The sequence below is a fragment of the Mus pahari genome, chromosome 4 (genome assembly GCF_900095145.1).
Source record: "Mus pahari chromosome 4, PAHARI_EIJ_v1.1, whole genome shotgun sequence".
In the NCBI taxonomy this organism is placed as follows: Eukaryota; Metazoa; Chordata; class Mammalia; order Rodentia; family Muridae; genus Mus; species Mus pahari.
In genome coordinates, this window is record NC_034593.1 from 90,370,776 (window position 1) to 90,394,064 (window position 23,289).

Genomic DNA, 23,289 nt, shown 5'->3' on the forward strand with positions numbered 1-23,289 from the left:
GAGCTCATGCCTCTAGTTGCATATGTAGCAGAAGATGGCCCAGTCGGCCATCATTGGGAAGTGAGGCTCCTAGGTCTTGCAAACTTTATATGCCCCAGTACAGGGAATGCCAAGGCCAAGAAGTGGGAGTGGGTGGGTAGGGGAAGAGGGTTGGGGGAGGGTATAGGGGACTTTCGGGATAGCATTTGAAATGTAAATGAAGAAAGTATCTAATAAAAAATCGGAAAAAAAAAGACTGCTGCTGTTGTCACCTGTCCCCATAGGAGTCAAGGAACTCTTCATCTGGCATATATTAAATATTAAAACTTGTATATATAAACCTCAGTTTATAAAGATAAAACAATAAACAACACACACACACACACACACACACCCCTGAATCTATTCCAGGGAATTTATATTCTACTTTGGTAATGTTTAAGAAATTACATTATGCTGGGTAATGGTGACACACTCGGGAGATAGAGGTAGGCAGATCTCCATGACTTTGAGGCCAGCCTGGACTGCCTAGGCTACAAAGTGAGTTCCAGGACAGCCAAGGCTGTTGTATGGAGAAACCCTGTCTTCAAAAACCAAAACCAACCAAACAAAAATGTTGTTACAAGACAGAAGAGAAAAAGAATAGTTATGGAACAACTTAAAATTATACATCAAACAGTCAAAAAACATCTGAAAAGTATAATTGGAAATAATAAAATCATAACTAAAACTTATTTAAGTGATCATAGATGTAAACACTGAACTCCTACTTCACATAACATACGCATCTGCATTAGGAAGTGATGCTGCAAAGAAGACAAGGCAAGGGTAGAGAGCAAATGATGGGGAATACAGATGATACCCATGGCATAGAAACAGCAACTGTAAGGGAGAACGCAGAGAATTTTTGGATGTAAATTCCTACAGGATTATTCCCCAAGGCACTGACTGATACACAGTGACAAATGCAAACAACAGCCAACACAGGTTAAGCACCTAACAGTAAGCACTTGGGATAGAATTTGTGAACAGTGTATCTTTCCTATACTTTGATGATTTAAAGACAAACCTAGAGAGCAAAGCTAATTCAAGAGCAAGGAAGTGGAAGCAATGGCCCTGGTACGGAGTAATGGTCATTTCTATCCCCATTATTTCCCAATAACTTCCATTTAGCTTTGTAACCTGTGCTCTTAACCTATAGAACAAAGTTAAATGACTTACTCAGCTGAGATTACTTTAAAATACTTGAGCTTCAAATAATGTAAGACTGACTTTCAGACATGAAGACTTACAGACACAATTGCTGCCCCAGAGACTTTATTATCAGGAGTAGTAGACACAATGCAGCAAATTCACTCAGATTTTTTGGTGTCTTACTTCCTTTAGTAATAAATTTAATAAGAAGATGGTTTGCCACTAACTCCTGATTTCCCTTAGCTCCCGGATGCCTGATGCATATGAACTGAGAAAATCTGGGTGTGAGGTAACCTCCACATGCATGCTCTTTCTATCAATTCCAACACATGTCAACTGAGCTCAGAGTCTGTGAAAGCTGTGCAGGGAGAGTTATAGGGCTAAAGACAGGTACAAAACACTTTCACGGTTTTTAAGAAGAATTGGTTGATGCCAGAAGGTGATACAAAGGCCTGAAATTGTAGAATTCAAAGAAGATAAATTGGTCAACAATGTGTGGGCTGGGCTGGGAGCTGCTCTCGGCAGTGTGGGCTCCTGGATTTGTTCAGCTTCTGAGACTTTATCAGCTGCCATTTTACTAAAACCCACAGATGGACAATTCCTAGAGCTACTTTACCCACAGCTCTCTCTGTCTTGCAATTTGAGGAACCCAGCAGGATGACGTTACTACTTGCTTACGTCTGAGCTCCAGACTTGAACCTTAAAGAACTTCTCTCAAGCCTAAGTAATCAAGTTGGGTGAACTATCCTCTTAATCTCACAGCACACACACATACAGATCTCATAGTATCAAATACTCCCAAGCTAATGTACAGTTCAATGCTTAAACATAAGGTGCTGAAAGGCTAGCCTGAAGCAGGCTAGGGCTTTGCTACTGAGCAGTGGGTAAGGACATGGTTATTTTATCTTGATGAGGCTTTTCATTTCTTGTGAGCTACTAAACTTTCCAAAAGGAAATCTTTCAGTCGTCTCTCCACTTTCAGCAGTGCCTGCTCCCTCAGACAGAGTCCACAGCCTCTGTTGCTGAAGCCCCTCTCATAAGATCGCCTCTCACTTAGGACAGAGATGAGGCAGGATGAAAATAAGAGTCCACCATTCCATGGAAACACCCTTCCCCCGATTTTCAAACTCCACTTTTCAAAGGTTCAGAGCATTTTACCAGATTGCCAGCTTGTTCAAATCAACCCAGGTACTTTTGGCTTTCTCTGTCCGGTTATGTCAGTTAAACATGTGCTGACAGAAGCGTCCTTGTCCTCTGTTACTTGACTAGTTAGTGTTCTGTAATCACTTTAATGGCTTTCAAGAAAGCATAAGTAAATATACTCTGTTTAGTCTGCCAAACTGAACGGGAACATTTCCGTTAGGTGAGGCAATTCCAAGGGACTATACAGATACATTTTTTACTCTTCATAATCAGGTTTTGAATATTTATCCTTTGAACTTTCTCTTCAAAATATTTATAAAATTAATTCCTTTCCTGAAAACCGATTTCTTCTTAAACTCCTATCACAATCTCCATAATTACCCACCCTGGAAACATTACCACTGTTATTTTCCCTTCTTATTGAATCTCCCTGCACTGAACCACTCAATACGGGAGTCTGCAGCCCCGGCATGGTATTTTACTGTCGTTTTTTGTGGCTGTTCTTCCAGACACCAATTCATCCTATTTCAGCATCAACTCTGAATGTTCAAATACCACAACTGCCATTACATGTTCTTCATGTTTTGTAAGTTAAGCAACTATTTTTCGCAAATGACTAGCATTTTGTTAATGGTTCTCTTATGAACCTAGTATGTGTGATTTATTGATATATCACACATTTTATTTCATATTATTCTTCACCTGTAATTCTCTGCAAAGTATTAAGACTGTTAATTTTGATCTTCATAGAACTTATATTGTTTTTTTTCGAGACAGGGTTTCTCTGTCTCGAAACTCACTCTGGAATTACACTCTGTAGACCAGGCTGGCCTTGAACTCAGAAATCCACCTGCCTCTGCCTCCCAAGTGCTAGGATTAAAGGCGTGTGCCACCATGCCCAACTTCATAGAACTTTTATCTCATCTTACCTTAACATTACGTCATCAAGGCTGTATCTTTGACTTTTGTGCTTTTTAAAAGGATAAGAGATGCAGCTAAAAGAGATGAGAACCTCAGTAGCTTCTAGGCAGCATCACTGCCTGAAGATATCACAGAGTTATATACACAAATACATACTTACATAGATACATACACAGTCGGACCATGTGAAACTGAGAATATTCAACTGCCTTTAGCTTTTGAAAAAAGCAACGTCATACAGCTTATTCACTAGTTCAATATATGGTCATGAGTTATGCAGTAAAAGTCATCTTATAATTAGCAGCACAAACATATTATCTCATTTGTCAAAATAATGTGCTCTCCCAACTCCCAGAGTGGAGAATGGTCTTTTACTGAATGATTACTTCTTGTTCAGCTTCCAGGATGCTCAAAGCTGAATTGATAATTTTCTCAGCTAGTGTTAATATAGTTATTTCTGTTTACTTTTGTTTGATCCTTTTTATTAATTTTACTGATCCACAAGTATGGCTTTCTGAAAGTGAATGTAATGACTAGATACCTAGACTACTGTAGATATCCTGGGTATGCTCCATATATATACTGGAGGGGAAGAGGCAGAATGTTGTAGGAGGCTACGGCCTCTCCCTTGGGCTACCCAAAGCCGCACCTTAAAGATGGCGCCTGTCAGCTATGGAGCTTGTGGTAAACAGGTCCATATTTGGTGGTGATATGTTCCCGCTCTTCTGGTTGGCTGAGGCCGCACGCCTGGTGAGGTGACATGGCCTGCCGCGATTGGAGTGGATATGAGAGTATAAAAGGGCTTGTATCCCGGGGCTCGGGGGAGATGAAGATTGAAGCTTGCTGAATAAACTGCTGTTAGAAGAACTGGTGGTTGCGTCTTCCTTGCTGGTTGAGCAGACGCCACAGAATGTCATCTATTTCTGACCCTAAGTCACATATTAAATGCTCATGGTCTGTACTGGCTGAGGTATTGGAGATATGGTTATAAGCCAGTCATCAACAGGTAAGATGGGAGCTTAAGTTAGAAAGGAGACAAATGCTAACTGACAGACAGGGCAGAGGCATTCCTGCCAAGCGTAAAGAAATACAGAAACAGACAACGAAAGGCAAATTTACATGCTTCATGTGTGACAATATCTGACTGTAGAGTAAGCCTATTTAAGGATGGAATGGGCAAGTAAAAGGATGAGAGATGAAGCTAAAAGAGACAGAGCGCTGTAGTTCTCAAAAGCATAAAGGAACTACCTGATGGTGAAAATCAAGAACTTTAGGACTTCTAGATCTTCTACTGTCTCTACATGTCTGTGGGCTGCCCACAGACAGCCTGGTCTCCATTCGAGCAAAGGTCTGGAAGCCTGTGGACCCGAGGGTGGTGATTTCCACCTGCATGGGACGGAAGGTGTTTGATCAGGTATCCTGGACCCCTGGCTCCTGTCGAAGTTACCACCCCCACATCTACAGTTACATTTGATTCAAGCAAAGGATGCTGATAACCACAGAAAGACTGCTGGAAAAGAATCTCTCCTCAGACAGATTATTATTACACACCATTAGGTATGCAATAATACCAATTTGACCTATGAGCTAACCCCAAATCACCAATAACTAAATTACTATCATGTGCTTCTTCACAGAGCAGGATGAGAAACACACACAAAAATGCCTTAGAGAAACCCAACAATTAGAATATAATATGGAATATAATTGAGAGATATTCTTCTTAGAAACTAATCCAAATACTTAAAACCGTTAAATTTGCAAAAGACTAAAATGTGTCTGAAAAGTATTTTTCCTAGATTAAAGGCAACTAAAGTGATATGACAACCAAATACAATAAAGGCTCCAATACTGGATCTTGAACTAGGATTTAAAAAAAATGAAAAAGAAAAACTGAAATACATTTTGAAATAATGGAAAAAAATTTAAATTTAAACAGAATATGTCACACCACCGAACTGTATGAATGCTAAAGTTTCTGAGTATGAAAACTGAATTGTAAGCATGTAGAATAATACCCCTTTCTTCTTATTTTAAAAAAACAATTGACCTTTTGTTGAAAACATTTTTTCCCTCATTCAATATATCCTGATTACATTTTCCCCTCCCACCATTCCTCCCAGTTCCTCACCACCTCCCTCCCAACCAGATCCACTCCCCTCTAGAAATCCATGGTAAGACACCAAATGCTGGGAACTGTCATACTATCCAGAAAACAATGTTGTTTTTAAATGAGGAAAATACGTGAGTATGTGTGTACAGAGAGAGCAGAGAGACACTGAGAAGGGAGATGAGAGGTGAGAAGCAGCAAGGAGACAAGTGCAAGAGGCTGGAGATGCAGATCAGTGGTCAGTGCTGTGCCGAACCTGCACTAGCAAAGCCCATGTACACGCACACACGTGTACACACACACACACACACACACACACACACACACACACACACACCATGTAAGAGCTAAGGAGAAAGAGAAAGAGAGAGAAATTCTACCACAAGCTAAGTCAAATTCCACAGCTTTACAGATAAAGCACAGAACAACTGAAGCTGTCGCTCTACAAGCCTAACCAACAGGACACAGAACAAGGAGGGCCCAGGGGTGGGAAACTCGGGACCAAGGCAGATGCCCTAAACCATCCACACAACTGTCAGGGTCTGGACCAGGTCCATGGCAGACATGGGAAGGAGGGAATGAAGCAACAAGAAAACAGAAGCACACTTTGCACTGACAGAGCAAGAGGAAATATAGAATAGCACTAATTTAGAGGCTAAAAGAAACAGAAGAACACTAAAACTAATATTCATGAGAAAGACAATATGGATGTTCATGTGCTTTTCAGCTGTAACACACCAGACATAAATAAACAAACTACACTTATATTAGAGAGAGAAACCCAGCTGGGCAGACGTGGATGAACTCTGTTACATCAGAGCACAGCAGGATACTTGCCCTTTGGGTTGCTAATGCACTCCCAAGTGATCTCAGTGGTACTGGGCAGTAAACATTTGTTGAGCAAATGATGTATTTATAAGTCATCTGTGTGTAAGACACAGAAAACACGAAACTCAGTTTCTGATGATATGAAGTGAGATTTGTGTGTATGCCTTTAAGAAAGCACACATGTAATTAATGTCTCCATCTTCTTCAAGACATATTTCCAGAGCTCCACCTGGGCTTTGAGTCTAAGCCCCACTTTGTCTTTTTCCTGTCCCATTTTCCCTTTGCATGTATGTACCTTAGTACAAGACCTTATGGAGAGAATGGTGGACGATGACTACATTGGCATTTAGTACATCAAAACATATGATCATTCCTAAGAGATGAAATCTACACTCAGCTGGGTTCAAAGGCAAATATCATATTGTCCTGATCCCACCCTAGCCCTACTAAGACTTTGTAGTTATGGCCATTATATTTATGCTTTAAGAAATTTCTTAGATGCTTATAAATCAAAAGAGCAGAAACACAATGACTTACTATTTTTGAGACAGTCTTCCTAGGCTGGCCTGGAGAGGGCAGTCCTCGGGTCTTGTCTCCAGAGTTTTAGGATTAGAGGACTGTGCCACCACAACAGAATATCTACTTACAGTCATTCTTCAGATACTGCTATTTACCAATCCACCCACATAAAACATTTACAATAAACATAATACAGTGTAATATATAGTCAAATTTAGTTATCTAGAAACCATATAGCAACACTGTTCTACAAAAATATTAATGAATGGATAAAGAAAATGTGGCACTTATCTATTATTCAGTACTATTATTCATCCATTAAAAATGGTAAAATGGGTCATTTCTATCAGACTAGGTGAACCTAAAAATTACTGTGTCCAGTGAAAGACTCCAGGCACAACAAAGCAAATAACTGTATAATATCATTCCTATGTAGAATGTAAAAGCTGTTGCTTAGGAGAAGAGCAGCAGCCAGAGCCTAGTGAGCGACAGGAAGGGCAGTGGACCAACAAATCCTATGCTGCAATCACATAGGGAAAAGTAGTTCTGGTGTGTTACTGCAGAAAAGGGTGATCAGAGATAACACTACTTCAAAAAGATAGGATTTTAAAAGTTGTCACCATAAAGAACTAATTATGTGCAATGACAGATATAATTAATTTGATTTAAACATTTAATATATATATATATATATATATATATATGTATATATATATTATATATATATATATATACACACACATACACACACACACATTGTCTCAGTATTGGGGACAGCTTTTATTTTCATACAGCACCTAAAATAAGCTTACTTAAAACCCTTTTGAGTATGTGCTTACTTTAATGTTTCAGCAAGAAAAAAGCTCTGCTGCACGTCATCATGCACAGGGGTCGGGGCGTATACATCCTTGACACCAGAAAAACCACCGCTGACTCGGCACGATTTCTCAATAGCCTGTGAAGGAGAGCAGAGAAGACAATTCATTCTGTGCAATTTTAATTCTGAAAGACAAGTCAAAACCTGTATTCAAAAAGAAAGTTCATAAAAAGGATGGGCATAATGGCCTCTCATCCAGCCTTCATGAGGCACATAGAAAGATCTGTCTCAATTCAAAGCCAGACTGGTCTACATAGTGAGTTCTAGGACAGCCAGAGCTAGTCTCTTCTAAAAACAAAAACAAACACTCATAGAAATCTGTAGGAAAATTTGACATTTGTGTAACTGACAATATATTAAGCCTAAGCATAGTGTTATCAAAGAGAAATATTCTCATACTAGAAAAACAAACTTGTACTGGATGTCTTTCCCTCTCTTAACACTATAATCTCTCTAAAATATTTTATATTTTCCTGACTTAAATGTCAATTTTGACCTATTCTTTCAAATTAGGGAGTTGTCTGTCACAAATCAAGACAGAAGTAAGCTTGTAATTAGGAGTATGAGAAATTCAAGCCCTTGTCTTGAAAACTGCGGATCTCAGATCAGTTCGCATGTAAAAAGCTGAGGACAGTGGTGCATGTCTGTAATTCCAGCAATGATCAGTAGGTCATTTTCAATACAAATACTAATTCATAGCATCCTTAAAGATGTATTATTTAGGAGCTTTCTACAGCAGTGGTAATGGGGTATCTATTATAACCATACTCTATTCTGGGACACTGTACTTCCACAGCCTGATTAGTTAGGCTCACAGCTGGTGAGTAGTAGCAGGAGTGCACACTTGCATGTCTAGATGACAATGGCAACTATTTAAGAGCTAACATTTCATATGCACTGGCATTTACATTTCATAACCTTAGGAGGTTAACAGCTCTACTTTTCAGACTGAGAAATTGAGCTGAGCAATTTGTTCCGTGCTAACTACTATGTTCTAATGCCTGACTGGAATGTAAAATTCTTATGTTCTATCTCCATTTGTGTCCTCGAACATGTATTAGTCAACCCATTAAATAAAAAACAATCTATCAGCAACTCTACTTTTAAGTCACAGTCACCAACCACCTTGCTGGTGCAAATGTATCACACTTTAGAGCTGTACTGTTCAGGAAAAGCTAGGAGCATGTGGACTCTTTCTTTCCCCACTCTGTCACCCCGAGCTCCTGTGCAACGACCTCAGCACTCACTCATCTCCGCTGCTGCCCCTCGTCCCTACTCCACTATTCCTGTTCACCTGGCCTTCTCTTCTAACAGAAAGCTAGTAAGTACTTAGTAGAAAGTACTTAACCAAGTTCTTTTTACAGATTTACTTGTTGATGATGGGTTTTAAAGTCTCCTTACTTAGGCATGGTGTTTTTTCCTAAGCAATTTAAATGTTTTATTCTTCTTAATGATCATGTGAAGAAGAGATAAGCATTATCAGAATACAGAGATTGCTCAGCAGGTCAGAGCATTTGCTATTCTTGCACAGGATCTACTTTTGGTTCCTAGCATCCTCACGAGGGGGCTCACAAAGACACGCAATTCCAGCTCAGAGGACCTGACAACCTCTTTTGGCCTCCATAGGTACTCACACTCATGGGTACACACAAGTAATAAATAAATGTTTTTGTTTGTTTTAAAGATTAGCTTGTCACTATATCAGAACAGTTGAAGCCCATGCAGGCTTCAGGCTCACTTGGCAGTCCAGTCTGGTCTTATACTTATGACAGCTCCTACCTTAGTCTCCTGAGGGTTAGGATTATAAGTATGCACCATCACACTCAGTGTGAATGTCAATTATTTAATAGTAAATGGACTGTTTCCTTTGCTTACTAATCTTAACAAATTCTTGCTTCTAAACACACACACACACACACACACACACACACACACACACACCTGCTGTATGTGTGTACATCATATTTTGTTTTTAATCCATTTTTTAAAAACAATTTCCTGATCTATACAGAACTTATTAGAACACAAGGTAAAATGAACAAGAATCATCTGCCCAGGCTATGAATCTAGGCTTTTTCCCCCAGTGGTTAAACATTAAAAAGACATTATAAAAATACTGCTTATTTTATAATAATACTGTGATTGCCTCTTAAACAGCTCCTTATAGTTACGTAGTAGAATACCAAGTGCATACTTTTATCAAAGTGCTGATAGGAAGTAAACAGGAGTGTAAGTCTAGTTCCTACTGTTCAAGAAACAAATGAGAACCGTTTCTGCCCCAGAGAAATGAAAGCGTACAGTTCTCAAAATCAAGTAACTGGGAGGAGGACAAATGGTACGGAGGACAGCCCCACCCAGTGAGCACAGACAAGAGGAGAACTTGGTGTATTTACCAGTGCTGCTTCCCAGCCCCACTGCCTGTATCTTGGGTCGTGGGTGAATCGCCATAGATACCAATAGGTTTCAATTACTTCTGGACGAAGGATGTAATACTTTTCAGCCTGCCGCACAGCCACGGCTTCCACTGCACCATCAAACTTGAATGACTCGGGACCTAGTTTCAATGCTGTAACATTTCAAAAAAAAAAAAAAAAGAAAGAAAAGAAAAGAAAAGAAAAGAAAAGAAAAGAAAAGAAAAGAAAAAAAAAGCCACATAAACAATGTATGTGCTTTAACGAATACTTACTGTTCTTTCTAAAAGGAAGAGGTATGACGTAATCATTATCTTTTGTGACTTTTCTTGCTTCCTGTTTTAATTTTCATTTATTTGTTTTGGTGTTAAAGACCAAAGCCAAAACCTCTCACATACTAGGATGAGCTACATTCCAGCCCTGAAGTAACTCTGGTTATTGTATTGCTACTGTACTACAAAATGAATTGTTTCAAACTAACTACATTTGGTTTTCTTCTAAGAGAATTACAAATATTTCTATTGCTCTGGCATGAAGTACCCCTTAGAAGAACACACAGCGATATGATGCTAAATCTGACTCTGCCAAGAGCTAAGTAGTAATTTGGAACCAAATGCAAAGGTGACCACAGCATACAATCCATAAACACAAACAGATACTATCTGTCCCTTTATTTGTACTTCTAATTATTTTCATCAATATTTTGTAATTTTCATCTCACAATCTTTCTCTCTTTGGTCAAGTCAATTCATTACGTATTATTCCTGAGTGTGTGTGATAGGGGAGTATGCTTATAAGTGTGAGTGTGCATGCACTGCATCCAGAAGTCAAGGGAAGGGAGATATAAAGTATTCTATGCTACAACTCTTTGCCTTGTTCCTTTGAAGTTGAGTCTCGGGCTGAATCTAGAACATGGAGATTTTCAGCTAGGCTTGCAGCAAGCCAACCCCAGCCATTCTCCTGTTTCTGCCTGTCAGTGCTGGTCTATAGAAACACCAGACCCAGTGGATGAATTTTATGTGGCTTTTATATGGATGCTAGGAACTCTCATCCTCAAATGTGCACAGCAAGTATTACTACAGAGCTTTCTTTCAAGTCCTGATTATTTTGATGTTATCATAAATAAGGTTCTTCTCTTGATCTCTCCTTCTAATAGACTGCTATTGGTGTAAAGAAATGCAACTGATTTCTGCACACTGATTTGTATCCCACCACTGTACTGAATTAATTCATCCATTCTAACAGGGTTTTGTTTGTGTGCATGCATGTGTGTGTGTGCAGTTTATATTATACATAATCATGTCATGTGGAAATCAGGATGATTTTGCTTCTTCCTTTCTGATCTTAAGTCCTTCGTTTCTTCTTTCTTGTCTGACTATACTTGCTAGTAACTTCTGGTACTACTTGGGAAAGAATCTGAATTCAAGGTCATCCTTAGTACATAATGAGACTCTGACAAGAATAAACAAGCAGAAACATTTTTTAAAAGGTCCAACATCATAAGTATTGAGATGAAAGTAATCCAAAGGCAGGTTATTGTCCACTAGATTCCTTGTGTTTTTCCTTCCCCTAAAGAAAAAGGAAATATTCAGGCAGATGGATGCATCTGGAAGTCAGTGAAGAATATTAGACTCAGAAAGACAAATACCACAAATATTCGCTCTGATGTGCAGATACCAGCTTTGAATTTGTATCTGTTTCTCTACAGAGACAGACAGACAGACAGACAGGGTGTGTGTTTGCATGGGTCTTATGGGAGGGTGACTACTATGAGCCATGTAAGAGGGAAGGAGACTATTAGAGGCATAAGGGCATGATCATATGTGGGTAGGCTCTACTAAAACAAAGTATGAAAACACTACAATGAAAGGTGCCACTTTGTAGGCTAATGTAAAAATTTTCAGTACGAATTGGTGATCAGATGAAGATTTTAAAGGTTAAGCTTAAGATTATATTAGCTAGTTACTACCATAATTATAATGACAACACACCAGAACTGGAATAGAAATTGGCTATAAGAAATTAACAATCTGAGCATCTCACTGAAAATGATTTTGCTTAGTGGTCATGCATAACTTCACACCAACATACAGAAAAAAAATAAATGATTTTTCCTAAACAGACTTATGAATAAAAAAGGGCAAGCCTAAAACTATGTATGTATTTTACCCAAATCATATTTAAAATAAACCCAACCAACTATCAGTCAGGTGTCCTGACCATAACTCATGCTTCAACTACTACTGAGGTAGTACCGATCTCACGAACAGGTTCAGCAAAGCTTGCTACGAACTCAGCTAAACATTAAAATTTGCTATGTTCACCACATGGTGAAATACATTAAGATGATTCATTTTTGAATTTTAATCCTAATTTGAACAATAAAAGTGAAACAAACTCTCAAGGCAATAATTATATTATGAATTAGCAGAAATAATTATCAAGAAGGAGATAAAATTTTTAAAAAATGGTGGCAAAAATATATAAAAGAGCCATAAGAAAAACACAGCAGAGTATAGACTGGGAAGATAAGAAAACCAGAGCTGTACTTACTAGTCCAAGGATATAAGTTGAGAACAAAAACAAGAAAAATCAGTAAAAGACTTAAAAGTACAAGGCACAAATAAAACAGTATACTTCTGGGGACACCAGTTCAACTCACTATGTAAAATTAACAATCAGACTCTGTTGATGATGCCAAGCCTCAACTTCTTTGCATGACTTGTTCAGTCCTGGGCCATCACCAGTGGCCAGCCTCAGCTGCTCTTCATGACCCCTTCATGCCTTCAAAACCAGTGCCACCTGGGTGATTCTTAACATATTCCCAAGTCCAGCTGCCAGCACAATGTCTATCTCTGCAACACAGCTTCTTTGTGCTCTCAGAAAACACTTCCCAGAAGACGTCATCTTAGTGATGCTGGTCTTTTAAATCACCACAAATTTCTTAGCTCCTGCTAACCAAGATCAATTGTTCCAGTAACCCCTTCTACTCTTGACTCCAAAGACAGAGCTACATGACTTAAGCTGCTGAGTTCTGCTGCATGTGGGTCCCTTGTTCTATTACATCTTCACCAGCTTTCTGTTTTCAGACCACTAATTTTGTCTTAATGCCAACATTAAAACATATTGAAATAACAATTGCCAATATTCTTTTGAGTTACATTTTTTAAAAAGTGAAGCCACTAGATTGAAGGCTATGAGAGAACTGAACACTCAATTTTACCCTAAATTCCATTCCTTACTATATAAAAATAACTCAAAGTTTATGAACAAAGACAAGTTTAAAGCCAATTATATTTGTGTCACAGTACTTAATGATAAATTAACTCTGAAACATAAAGTGAGTTACTGTAGAAAAGCAACAATTCTGATGCTATAGAAATTATAAGTTTGTAGGTCTTCACTATTATTTCACTTAGAAAAGTAAATTGCAGGTCTAACCTAGAATTTGCAGCCCCCTTTCATCACTGTCCCTATAAGGAGACCTTCTGTGTATGTTGAGTATCTATCTGTAGATGCATGCAGTATTTGCATTTTCAACAAATTTTTGTCAACAATAAAAAAATCATTTCATCCGCTAAAACACAGAGGATCAAAAATATTATCTATTTTCCCAAAGCAATGTCATAAAATTTTCTTAAGCAAACATAAAAATTATTAGTGAACTGAGCCAAGACAAACTGTCTGAAAGCCAGGTAACAACTGTACTTTCAAGGTAATGTCTACCCTCTTTTGATTCCTTTTATTTTCTTGAGAGTATAGGCATAACAATATAAACTAATAGTTTGGGACGTCTATTAAAAAAAATAAGTGATATTACTCCATACAAATCTTCTACCTTTTGTCTTTACAACAATTATTTTGTAAATTAAAGAATAAAACAAACAACCCCCTCCCAAGATTTCAGAATTTTAAAAAAATGACACTGGAAACATATCCTGGAATTAAAATAAAAGCTAAGAAAAATTATTTGCTATTTTAGGGTTCAAGATTTTGAAGTGAACAGCACAAATATTCTTTCCTCCTAATTTCTAGAAACATGTTTAACTTACAGGTTATTTTAGACTAAGTCATTAGCGTTATCAAAATACTCTTACCAGTTCTGTCATATGACTCATGACATGTTCGTGCAATTTCTGCCCCTAGTTCTAAATAGTGACCAGCTTTATCCTTTCTGGAACCATCCGCTCCAAGGGCAAACATTCCCCCAGCAAAGCAGGCCAAGTGTCCCATCTTCCTTTCCAAGTGTCCATTCTTCCATTCTCCAATAAAGACCAGACCTCCTCGGGACTTCTTAATAAGATGTTTTTCTATAGCCTACAAGAAAAAAATTTAGACATAAACTTTTTCAGTTTTAACTGTCAACTTGAAACAACCTAAAATCACCTATGAAGACAGTCTTAGTAAGGAATTATCCGGATCAGTTGTCTGAGGCTATGGCTCCTCTATCTGGATTGCTAACTGAGGTGTGAAATACGTCAGTACCACTTTACAGGCTGGCCTGGACTGTGTAAGAGAGAAGAGAGCTGGCTGAGCAAAAGCACCCACGCATCAGGTAGGAAGGGCTTTCTCTGCTTTTGGCTGTAGAGTGATGCTTTAAGTTCCTGACCTGACACAGTAAAGGATTGTAATACAAGATTATAAATCCCCTCCCAGTGCTAGTTTTTGTTAGAGTAGTATCACAATAGGAATGAAACTAGAACACAAACTGTTGAGTGTCCAGTCTTTTATGCCTAGATCTCTGGCCATCAAAAAACCTTGGCATTATGGTATTTTATAAAGTAGTAACTTTCACAAACTGGGAACTTAATAGTATATATAACCTTGAACAAACATGTTAATCACTATTATAAGACAAAAGAGGAGAGACATGGCCTTTGAGTGCTTTTCTGCATGGTATTATCCATATAACTTGTCTTCTCGAGCTGAATGAGATTTATAATAATTAACCAACTGAGATCACCTTAAGAAGTTAGAACCCAAAAGGTTTTACCAATTTCTATCCCAGACAACAAAAACTGAACAAAAGATTTAATAAGTTATGGTAAAAGGATAATTTAGTAAGTGGTTAAAATTGTTCTTAATTTTTCGTGTAACTATACAACCTTGGAAAATATCTTCAAAAGTATAACCTTACCCACAGTCAGGCTTTCAAAACCAGTTGAAACTTGATATACACATCCCTTAACTCCTGAGGAAATTGGTTTCTCAAAGTACAGTAATTTGTTTTGAATGTTTGGTCATGCATAAAGGGAGACAACATCAGAACAGGCTACTGTCCTGGAATAATGGGGATAGCAAAGGAAAGATTTTATACTAAACTTAAAATATAAGAAAAAATATAGCTAGCAATCACATTTCATTTTAATAATGACATATTTTTTATGAGTTTTGCTCCTCTGGACTGTGTCCTTAAGAGTCTGCTGAGATGGGCCATACTTTTCTTTCTGAAATAAGAGATGTGTTTTTCAAGGATTAATCCTATTTTGATTAAGGGTTGTTCCCTGACAAGTTCAATAACATCAGCTCTAGAAGACATCTCCCTTATCGTCTTTGTAATGACAACGTGTGCTTTACAGAACTGTAGGGAGTATGCCCTCATTATCTCACGCTACAGAAGACCGCCTATAATGTACCAGGCAGTCAATAGTAATTTTAAAAATGGTGATGCTCTTGATAATTAAATCAGACAGATAAGGGCAATAAGAAGTAGCTGTTAATCAAATGATAGGGGTGACCACTGAATTTTAAGTCTGTTATTTTTTTAACCACCATACATACATACATACATATTTAAAAGATTAGTCTTTGGAATCGAGGGCTAAGTTTTTCATCCTTACAGGTGGAATGATATTAACATGGCTTGAATATACACAATAACTTGCCTAGAGACTTGACTATAATATATTTTTGGTTTTGTCTGTTTTTGAAAGAGAGTCTTAACATGAAGTTTTCAGGCTAGCCTTGAACTCACAGAAGTCTGCTTGCCTCTGCCTCTTCCTGAGTACTGGAGTTAAAGGTGTATACCACTTGTTGTGACCTTGTACATAATACTTACATTGTTTTGTCATTTGTGACACAAATCTTACTACGCTCTAGGACAGCTAACCATGCTCATTAACTTACTGGGACTAAAGAAAAGGTGGTGAAGACAGGCCTTTACTTCCTTAACTATCCTTGGGACTCTTGAAATTTACTGTACTGCATTCTTCTCTCTAAAGAGTTTAACAATGCCTTACATAAAATGCCAGCTGTTGAATGGCAGTCAGGAATAATTATGTAACTCTTAAACATCTTCACTAGTATTACCATAGCCTGTTAACTGACAAGTGGCCATTAAAATGTATGCTTTGAATACACTTTAAAAAATAAAGAAACTGACTTTAAGTTCGATCTAAAACCTATAACAATACTAAGATGAAGAAACCATGATTATGGGACTCTGTAGAGGAAGCAGAATGGAGATCAAAGTGTTTTAAACAGAATGCACTCAATGTTATTTTACAATTCAAAAATACTACCTCCCAACAGGAGTATTTGCTGAAGATAACAGTGAAAAATTCTATACTTGAGATCACAATGAAATTTGACCAATTACTATTTTTATAAAAATAGTAGGAACCCATTCTAAATTTAAAAACTAATAAAAACAGGATTGACAAGACAAATATATAGCCATGTACATATAATAGATGATATATCTAATGAACAATAATTTAAAATTTTAAGATTAACTTTCAAAACAATGACACCTGTCACAGTTAAAATATCTTAGATCATGCCTTTCCAGGATCATTTTCTAGGCTTAAATTTTATCAAGATAAAATAAAATTTTGCAGCTTTTCAAATTTAAGGCAAATTATAAGACTTCGTTAAAAGTCTTATAAATCATCTATAAATTTAGATTTTTGATTAGACTTTAATTAGATTTATTAGTTAACATATCCCCTCATCAAATGTTTATTGAGCAACAACAGTGAGCAAAGTCTGCATCATATACTAACTTCCATACCAGAGTATTTTTTTAAAACAATGGTGGTAAACCAGACACTGACAGAGGATATAAAATGGGTAATAAGATCTTAGGTTTGATTTTTTTTTTTAAATCACAAAACTACAATGCTGGAAATAGATGGCTATATTAAAAGAATTCTGTTATATTAAAAATATTACAGACATACTCATTTACAATAGGTCAGAAAGTCAGTAATTTTCGTTGTTGTTTAGAGACAGGATTTGTCTGTGTAGTCCTGGCTACCCTAGAACTGACTCTATAGACCAGGCTGGCCTCAAACTTATAGAGGTCCACCTGCTTCTGTGGAATGCTGGGATTAAAGGTGTATGCTATCACTGTCCAGCTATCAGTAATTTATTAAATAAATAAGATCTTTCTATTTTGTAATTTTTTTCCTAGAAATTGTCATAGAATTAACTCTATGTTTTAAACTGTCACACATATATACTAAACAATATAATGCCCTGATGAAAACAGGCTCTGCAGGCCAACAGCTCAGTTCCTGACTCTCACCAGCTCTCACCTTCACCAAACTACCTGACCACTGCCATTGCATCTTCAGGTCTCCGTGTGTCAACTGGTGACAGTGACCCAGTGAAATCATTCATGTAAATGGGCTTGAGTGATGCCTGGCACAAGGAAAGCACTACACAAGTGGCTACCGTTACAATTTGGGTTTTTTTTTTGGGGGGGGGGATTGTTTTGTTTTGTTTTGTTTTTAAGATTTATTTATTATTATATCTAAGTATACCATAGCTGTCTTCAGATGAACCAGAAGAGGACGTCAGATCTCATTACGGATGGTTGTGAGCCACCATGTGGTTGCTGGGATTTGAACTCAGGACCTTCAGAAGAACAGTCTTAACCACTGAGCCATCTCTCCAGCCCCTGTTTTTGGTTTTTCGAGACAGGGTTTCTCTGTGTAGCCCTGGCTGTCCTGGAACTCATTCTGTAAACCAGGCTGGCCTCGAACTCAGAAATCCTCCTGCCTCTGCCTCCCAGGTGCTGGAATTAAAGGTGTGTGCCACCACTGCATGGCCAACCTACCATTACAATTCTTTATTCAAAGACTCAATGTATAGGCTTAAGCCATCACTTGAAAAAGTGTTTACAGATAAGGATGAAGTCAGAAGTTTTGCTAGTCTCTAGAGGAATTAATCAAATGTAATTAAAATGAAGTGTTATACATTGGTAAATATACCCATTTACAAATAAAACTTAATGCAAGGATTTTCTGTTAAAATACCAGCAAATTCAACAGTGAATGAACACAATGTTTATATATAGTACATGTAATTCCTAGATGCCTATAATAAAACGGTTACATTTGTCCAGTTACTATCTAGTACCCAGTACATATATTCACTATAAGAAAAGACTCAAACAATAGTTACCTCAACAGCATCGTCATACATCCTTCTTGCCTCGTGGTCTGTTTTATCTGACATCAGCCATGCCTTCAGTAAGTATTCATAAAAACTATCTCCCAGACCACCAACTGATGTGTGGTCTGTAGTAAAAGAGAAAAGAGGATTTGAGTGAGGGAAAAAGAATATAAAGACAATTAAGATAATATTTTATATAATATATAAATACTACTCATAAATTATATATAGTTGTATAACTATGTAATAAGACCATTTAACAGATCAGTTAATCATAGAGACATGCCTACTTTCAACATATTCCAAACTTAGTCAAGTAGGAGTACAACAAAATACATGTGTCTAACCTAGAAAAACTTTTTTCCTCTATATGTGGGATTTCAGATTTATGAGTCTTTTTCTTAAATTTCATAGTTTGTACTGTTATCCAGCCAGACTTTTGCAGATATAAAATAATTATCTTTTGCTGGGCAGTGGTGGTGCATGACTTCATTGTCAGCACTCAAAGGAGGCAGAGGCAGGTAGACCTCTGAGTTTGAGGTCAGCCTGGTCTACAGACCAAGTTCCAGGACAGCCAGAGCTACACAGAGAAACCCTGTCTTAAAAAAAAAAAAAAAAAAAAACCACCACAACAAAAATCTTTTATATAATAATGGCTTTAAATAAGCCATTATTAAATGACAGTTATATTTGATAATAAACAAACAAACAAACAAAAAACCCACCCACCCCTAAACATCTCTATACAACAATGTCTAGTGGTAAAGTTCTGTTCCAAAATCAAAGACCACTTTGTAATATATTTTTCTAATATAATTAGCTGTTAAATCCTGTCCTTAATTACTATTCATATTCAATACATTAGTACACATTGTTTTTTCACGGGTATACTATTAACTATCACTTACACTTTTAAGGTGAAAAACACTCTGCCATCCCTCACTTTCCACAAGTCTTGCTGTACACTGTAGGATTTTATTATCAAATTCCCATTGTCTATGTAGGAAAAGAAAAGCCCCTCACCATGTGCAGCCCCTCCAGCCAGTCAGACAGTGCATTAGCGCAGGCAGGTGAGGATGGTATTTAGCGGTTTATGAGGAAAACTTGCACTTGGGCTAAGGAAATGGCGTGTTTTTATCTTTTTATCCCACAGAATATGTCTGTGGATTATTAGCAGTATAAAATTCTAAGTATAGCAGAAGAGAGTCTAGAGAATACAGCTGGTTTTCTTAGGCAGATACTCTTAAATCCAAAATGAAGGAGTCATAAAGGAAAACTTTTAACTTCCTGTGACACAAACTAAATTTAAGAGAAAAAAATTTAAAAAGAGATTGAATAAGAGAAGGTAATTGCAGCATATAACAGGAAAAGGGGATAATGTCCTAAGCAAAGACCTCTGACCAAAAAGTAAGGCCAATGAAAGAACACAAAAAATTAACAACAAAAGAAACAAAACTCAGTCATTACCTAAGAAAACATACTCAAGTCTAGTAATCTGAGAAAAGCCAAATTCTACTGAGAAATGCAAGATTTGACTACTAACAGGTTCCTTCCCAAGAATATGTTTAGAGTTTTATACACTTATTTATCTGTGTATATAAATGGGCATATGCACCACAGCATGTGTATATGCGGGCTATTCCCTCTCTGCATCAACTGGGTCCTAAGAATCAAATTCAATCCTCAGGCTTCATGGCAAGTACCCTGAGCTGCTAAGTCTTTTGTCCAATAAGTGAGTGACACACAGAAAGAAATAAAGAGAAAATGTTATTCCATCCACCCATCCACCCATCCACCCACCCACCCATCCATCATCCATCCGTGGTGCTAAGAATTGAACCTAGGGCCTTGTACATGCTGGGTAAGTACTCTACTACTGGGCTATGTCCTCGTCCCTCCTCAAGCATTTTAAAAGGCTGTTACTATCCAATGCTGATAATATAGTTCATATTTGTTGAGAATGGAAGTAGATAGCAAAATTTAATATATGCACCTAGTTCTGATATGTACCTGTAACACCAAAATACCTGAAAAACCAAAATACTGGTGTAAGAAAAAAATCAATTATAGAAGTGTTTCCATTTATAAAAAGTTAAACACAGCCTGAAATATCTAGGGAAGTCAATAAATAAATAGAGTATAAATATAGTACAGCACAATACATGCTAATGAAAAGGAATCAAATATGTCTGTAATCTTACACTGAAGGGTATCTATTTCTACCTGGTTAAGTGTGGAAAGGGAGCAGGCTCAGAACAATATTTATAGCTTGACATTGCTAAGAATTATATATTGAAGAACGTTAGGGTACAAAGTCTGAACAGAATTGGCACAGTGATTATCTCTAGGAGAAAAGGCCTTACGTTTTAACTTCGTATCTAAATATACTACCTGAGAACATGTAATTTCATGTAACCCAAAATCAAGCTCTATTGTAGAAAGCAACAAATGGGTCAAAGGGCTTGAGAAATGCATTGAATGTTCATATAATTAGCATATACCTTAAACACCATTTTACAATTTTTCTGAAACCACAAGCAAATATGTAGGTAAATTTTAACATGATATATTCATACAGTCATACAGCTTTAAATACAGAACATTGCCAGCATCCTAAAGGACTTCACATGACCTTCAGTCAAATTCAGTGCCAAAAGATGACCACTTCTCTGACCGTTCTCACCACGTTTTCTAGGTGCTTGAATATACAATGCCCATCACCTTTAACTGACATCTGTTAACTTAATGCTGCTAAGAACCATTCTCTTGTTTTCTACCTACTATGTAAAGGAAGGTTCCTCTGCTTGAGTCTCTTGAAGTTAAACTGAGTAATCACAGAAGACGGCTGGAAGAGAAGATGGGGCTCTGATATGATAGCTCACTCAGTTTCAGAGTGAATATATCTATAGCTACATTTCTAGTGGGTTACAAAATAGAGAATGTTTACATTTGAGAATAGATGGCCACTAAAAAAAATAATAGATGGTCAAATGATGGGCTTATAGGGTAAATTATACTTTTTGCTTAAAAAAAAAAAACCTTCACATTAACATTTTTTTTGTTCCTTATAAAACACTGAAACAAAACAGAAATGAAGAATTAGAAGAGTCCCAATGTGCATGTGCAATCCCCTGGGGCTGCTTAGTAACAAGCACGGGAGTAGCAGTGTTACATCTGGAGAGGAACTATTTTACAGCAGATAAATCAAAATGATGGCACAATGTTGCTATGAATTTTATAACCTCAACTTTGCGGCTATGTGAAAATGTGATTCACACAGAACTGTTTCTCCCCCCACCCCCCTCACCTTTTCTCACCCTCCATCAGGACTTAACGACCACAAGGGTTGGCTGATGCCTTCCTACTTCACTACTTTCTTTCGTAGCTGTTGCATTGCTGTCCAGCTTCCCAACAATGACATGCACCAGCACCCATCTCCTCTTATCCCCACGGGCTTTCCATCCAATCTGATGGATTGCCACTAGGCATACTCCACAGCTGTTGCTGTGACATCTTCCTTCTTGCTCTCCATAGTTACACCTACTATATCTTCAATCCTACATTTTAGTCTACACAGAATTTACTGAGTAACAGTCTTAAATAAATTCCTAAGAAAGAGTATGTCAAATAAAAGATCTTGTTTTTTAGAATGTTTTTTACTATATTGAGGCTTCATTTTATAATATATGGGTATCAAGTTCAAAGGCGGAAATAATCTCCCTCAGAGCTTATACAAAGTACTGTCCCAACACTATCCAAACCCTCTTACTAGCAAGAGACCTGATGCTGTTTTGCGGGTTCACTATATTCCCACTTCCTCACATTCAGCTTCCCTTGCTGAGGCTTAGACTCTTCATTTTAACACTAGCTACATAAAGCCCTACCACCACTCCATATTCATTGTGCTAGGCACCATTCAAACTCAGATTGTTATGTTTCTGTTCTGTGATAAGTATTTTCTTTTATTCTTGGTGATTATCGTTACTCTTTGCAGTACTCTCTTGACTAATAAGGTTCACATTAGTCAGGTTCTAGAGAAATGGTAAACTAAGCCAGAGTTTTAGAGTTATTTGCTTCTTAGCAGTAGAGAATGAATATGTTGTCTTTGGGGGCTAACAGTCACATAAGAAATTACTTTTAGTGTCATGGTGGTATAGGTCACTGAAAAAGTAGAAAAAGCCAGGACTTTACTGCTATAAAAATGGAACTGGAAAGTTCAAAGTTTCATATTAAATTAGAGGAAATGGGAAATAAAATTCAAGAACTGGAAGAACATGTTATCTGGAACATAGGTCAAAGGATCAATATAATGGACAGTGTCCTTTCCTCAATTAGAAAAAGAGGTAAAACCAAATGAATCAGTGAATTCACTGGTAAGGAGATTTTTCTAAATGTACTTGGGATGTAATCAGGGTTCAAACTTTCTACTAGGCAAGTGTTTTCTATCATGGAGCCACACTCCCAGTTCCATCTGTACTTTCAAATTCATTTTGAGCATAGGTCATTGGGGTGTAGCAGAAGAAACAGAAAGATATGGTGACAACAACAGAGTTACTAGAATGTGATAGGAAGTGGGGTGCTAACTGGAGGAAGAAGGTAACCAGAGGCATTGTGTTGTGTTGTGTTGTGTTCTGTTTGTAGGTGTACCACACCTGTATTCCCCTTTCTTGGCTTCCTATCTGCCAAGAAAAGAACAGCTCTGTTCCTCCACGATTTCCCCATTATAATGAACTGAAACTTCCGAAGCTGTGAGCCACAATAAAGAATTCTCTCCTTTAACCCATTTTCAGATATTTTAGTCACTGTGACACAAAAGCATTACAGTGAGCACCCACTGTAAAACTGTAAAAGTACTAGAGGACATGCTCTTAGAACTTAAAAGGAAGGGGGGAGTGAGGGATAGAGGG

The 23,289-nt window shown here is 37.4% G+C and overlaps 1 protein-coding gene across 1 annotated transcript in view; it reads right to left on the minus strand.

Annotated features, from left to right (window-relative positions):
- Window positions 1-23,289, minus strand: part of Man1a2 (mannosidase alpha class 1A member 2) — a 133,750-nt gene that overhangs the window by 8,663 nt on the left and 101,798 nt on the right. The window contains exons 9-12 of the mRNA XM_021195475.2: window positions 18,392-18,507; window positions 14,080-14,299; window positions 9,965-10,137; window positions 7,534-7,649 (exon numbers count right to left, since the gene is read on the minus strand). Coding sequence (XP_021051134.1) covers window positions 7,534-7,649; window positions 9,965-10,137; window positions 14,080-14,299; window positions 18,392-18,507 — 625 coding nt within the window. The remainder of the gene's footprint in view (window positions 1-7,533; window positions 7,650-9,964; window positions 10,138-14,079; window positions 14,300-18,391; window positions 18,508-23,289) is intronic.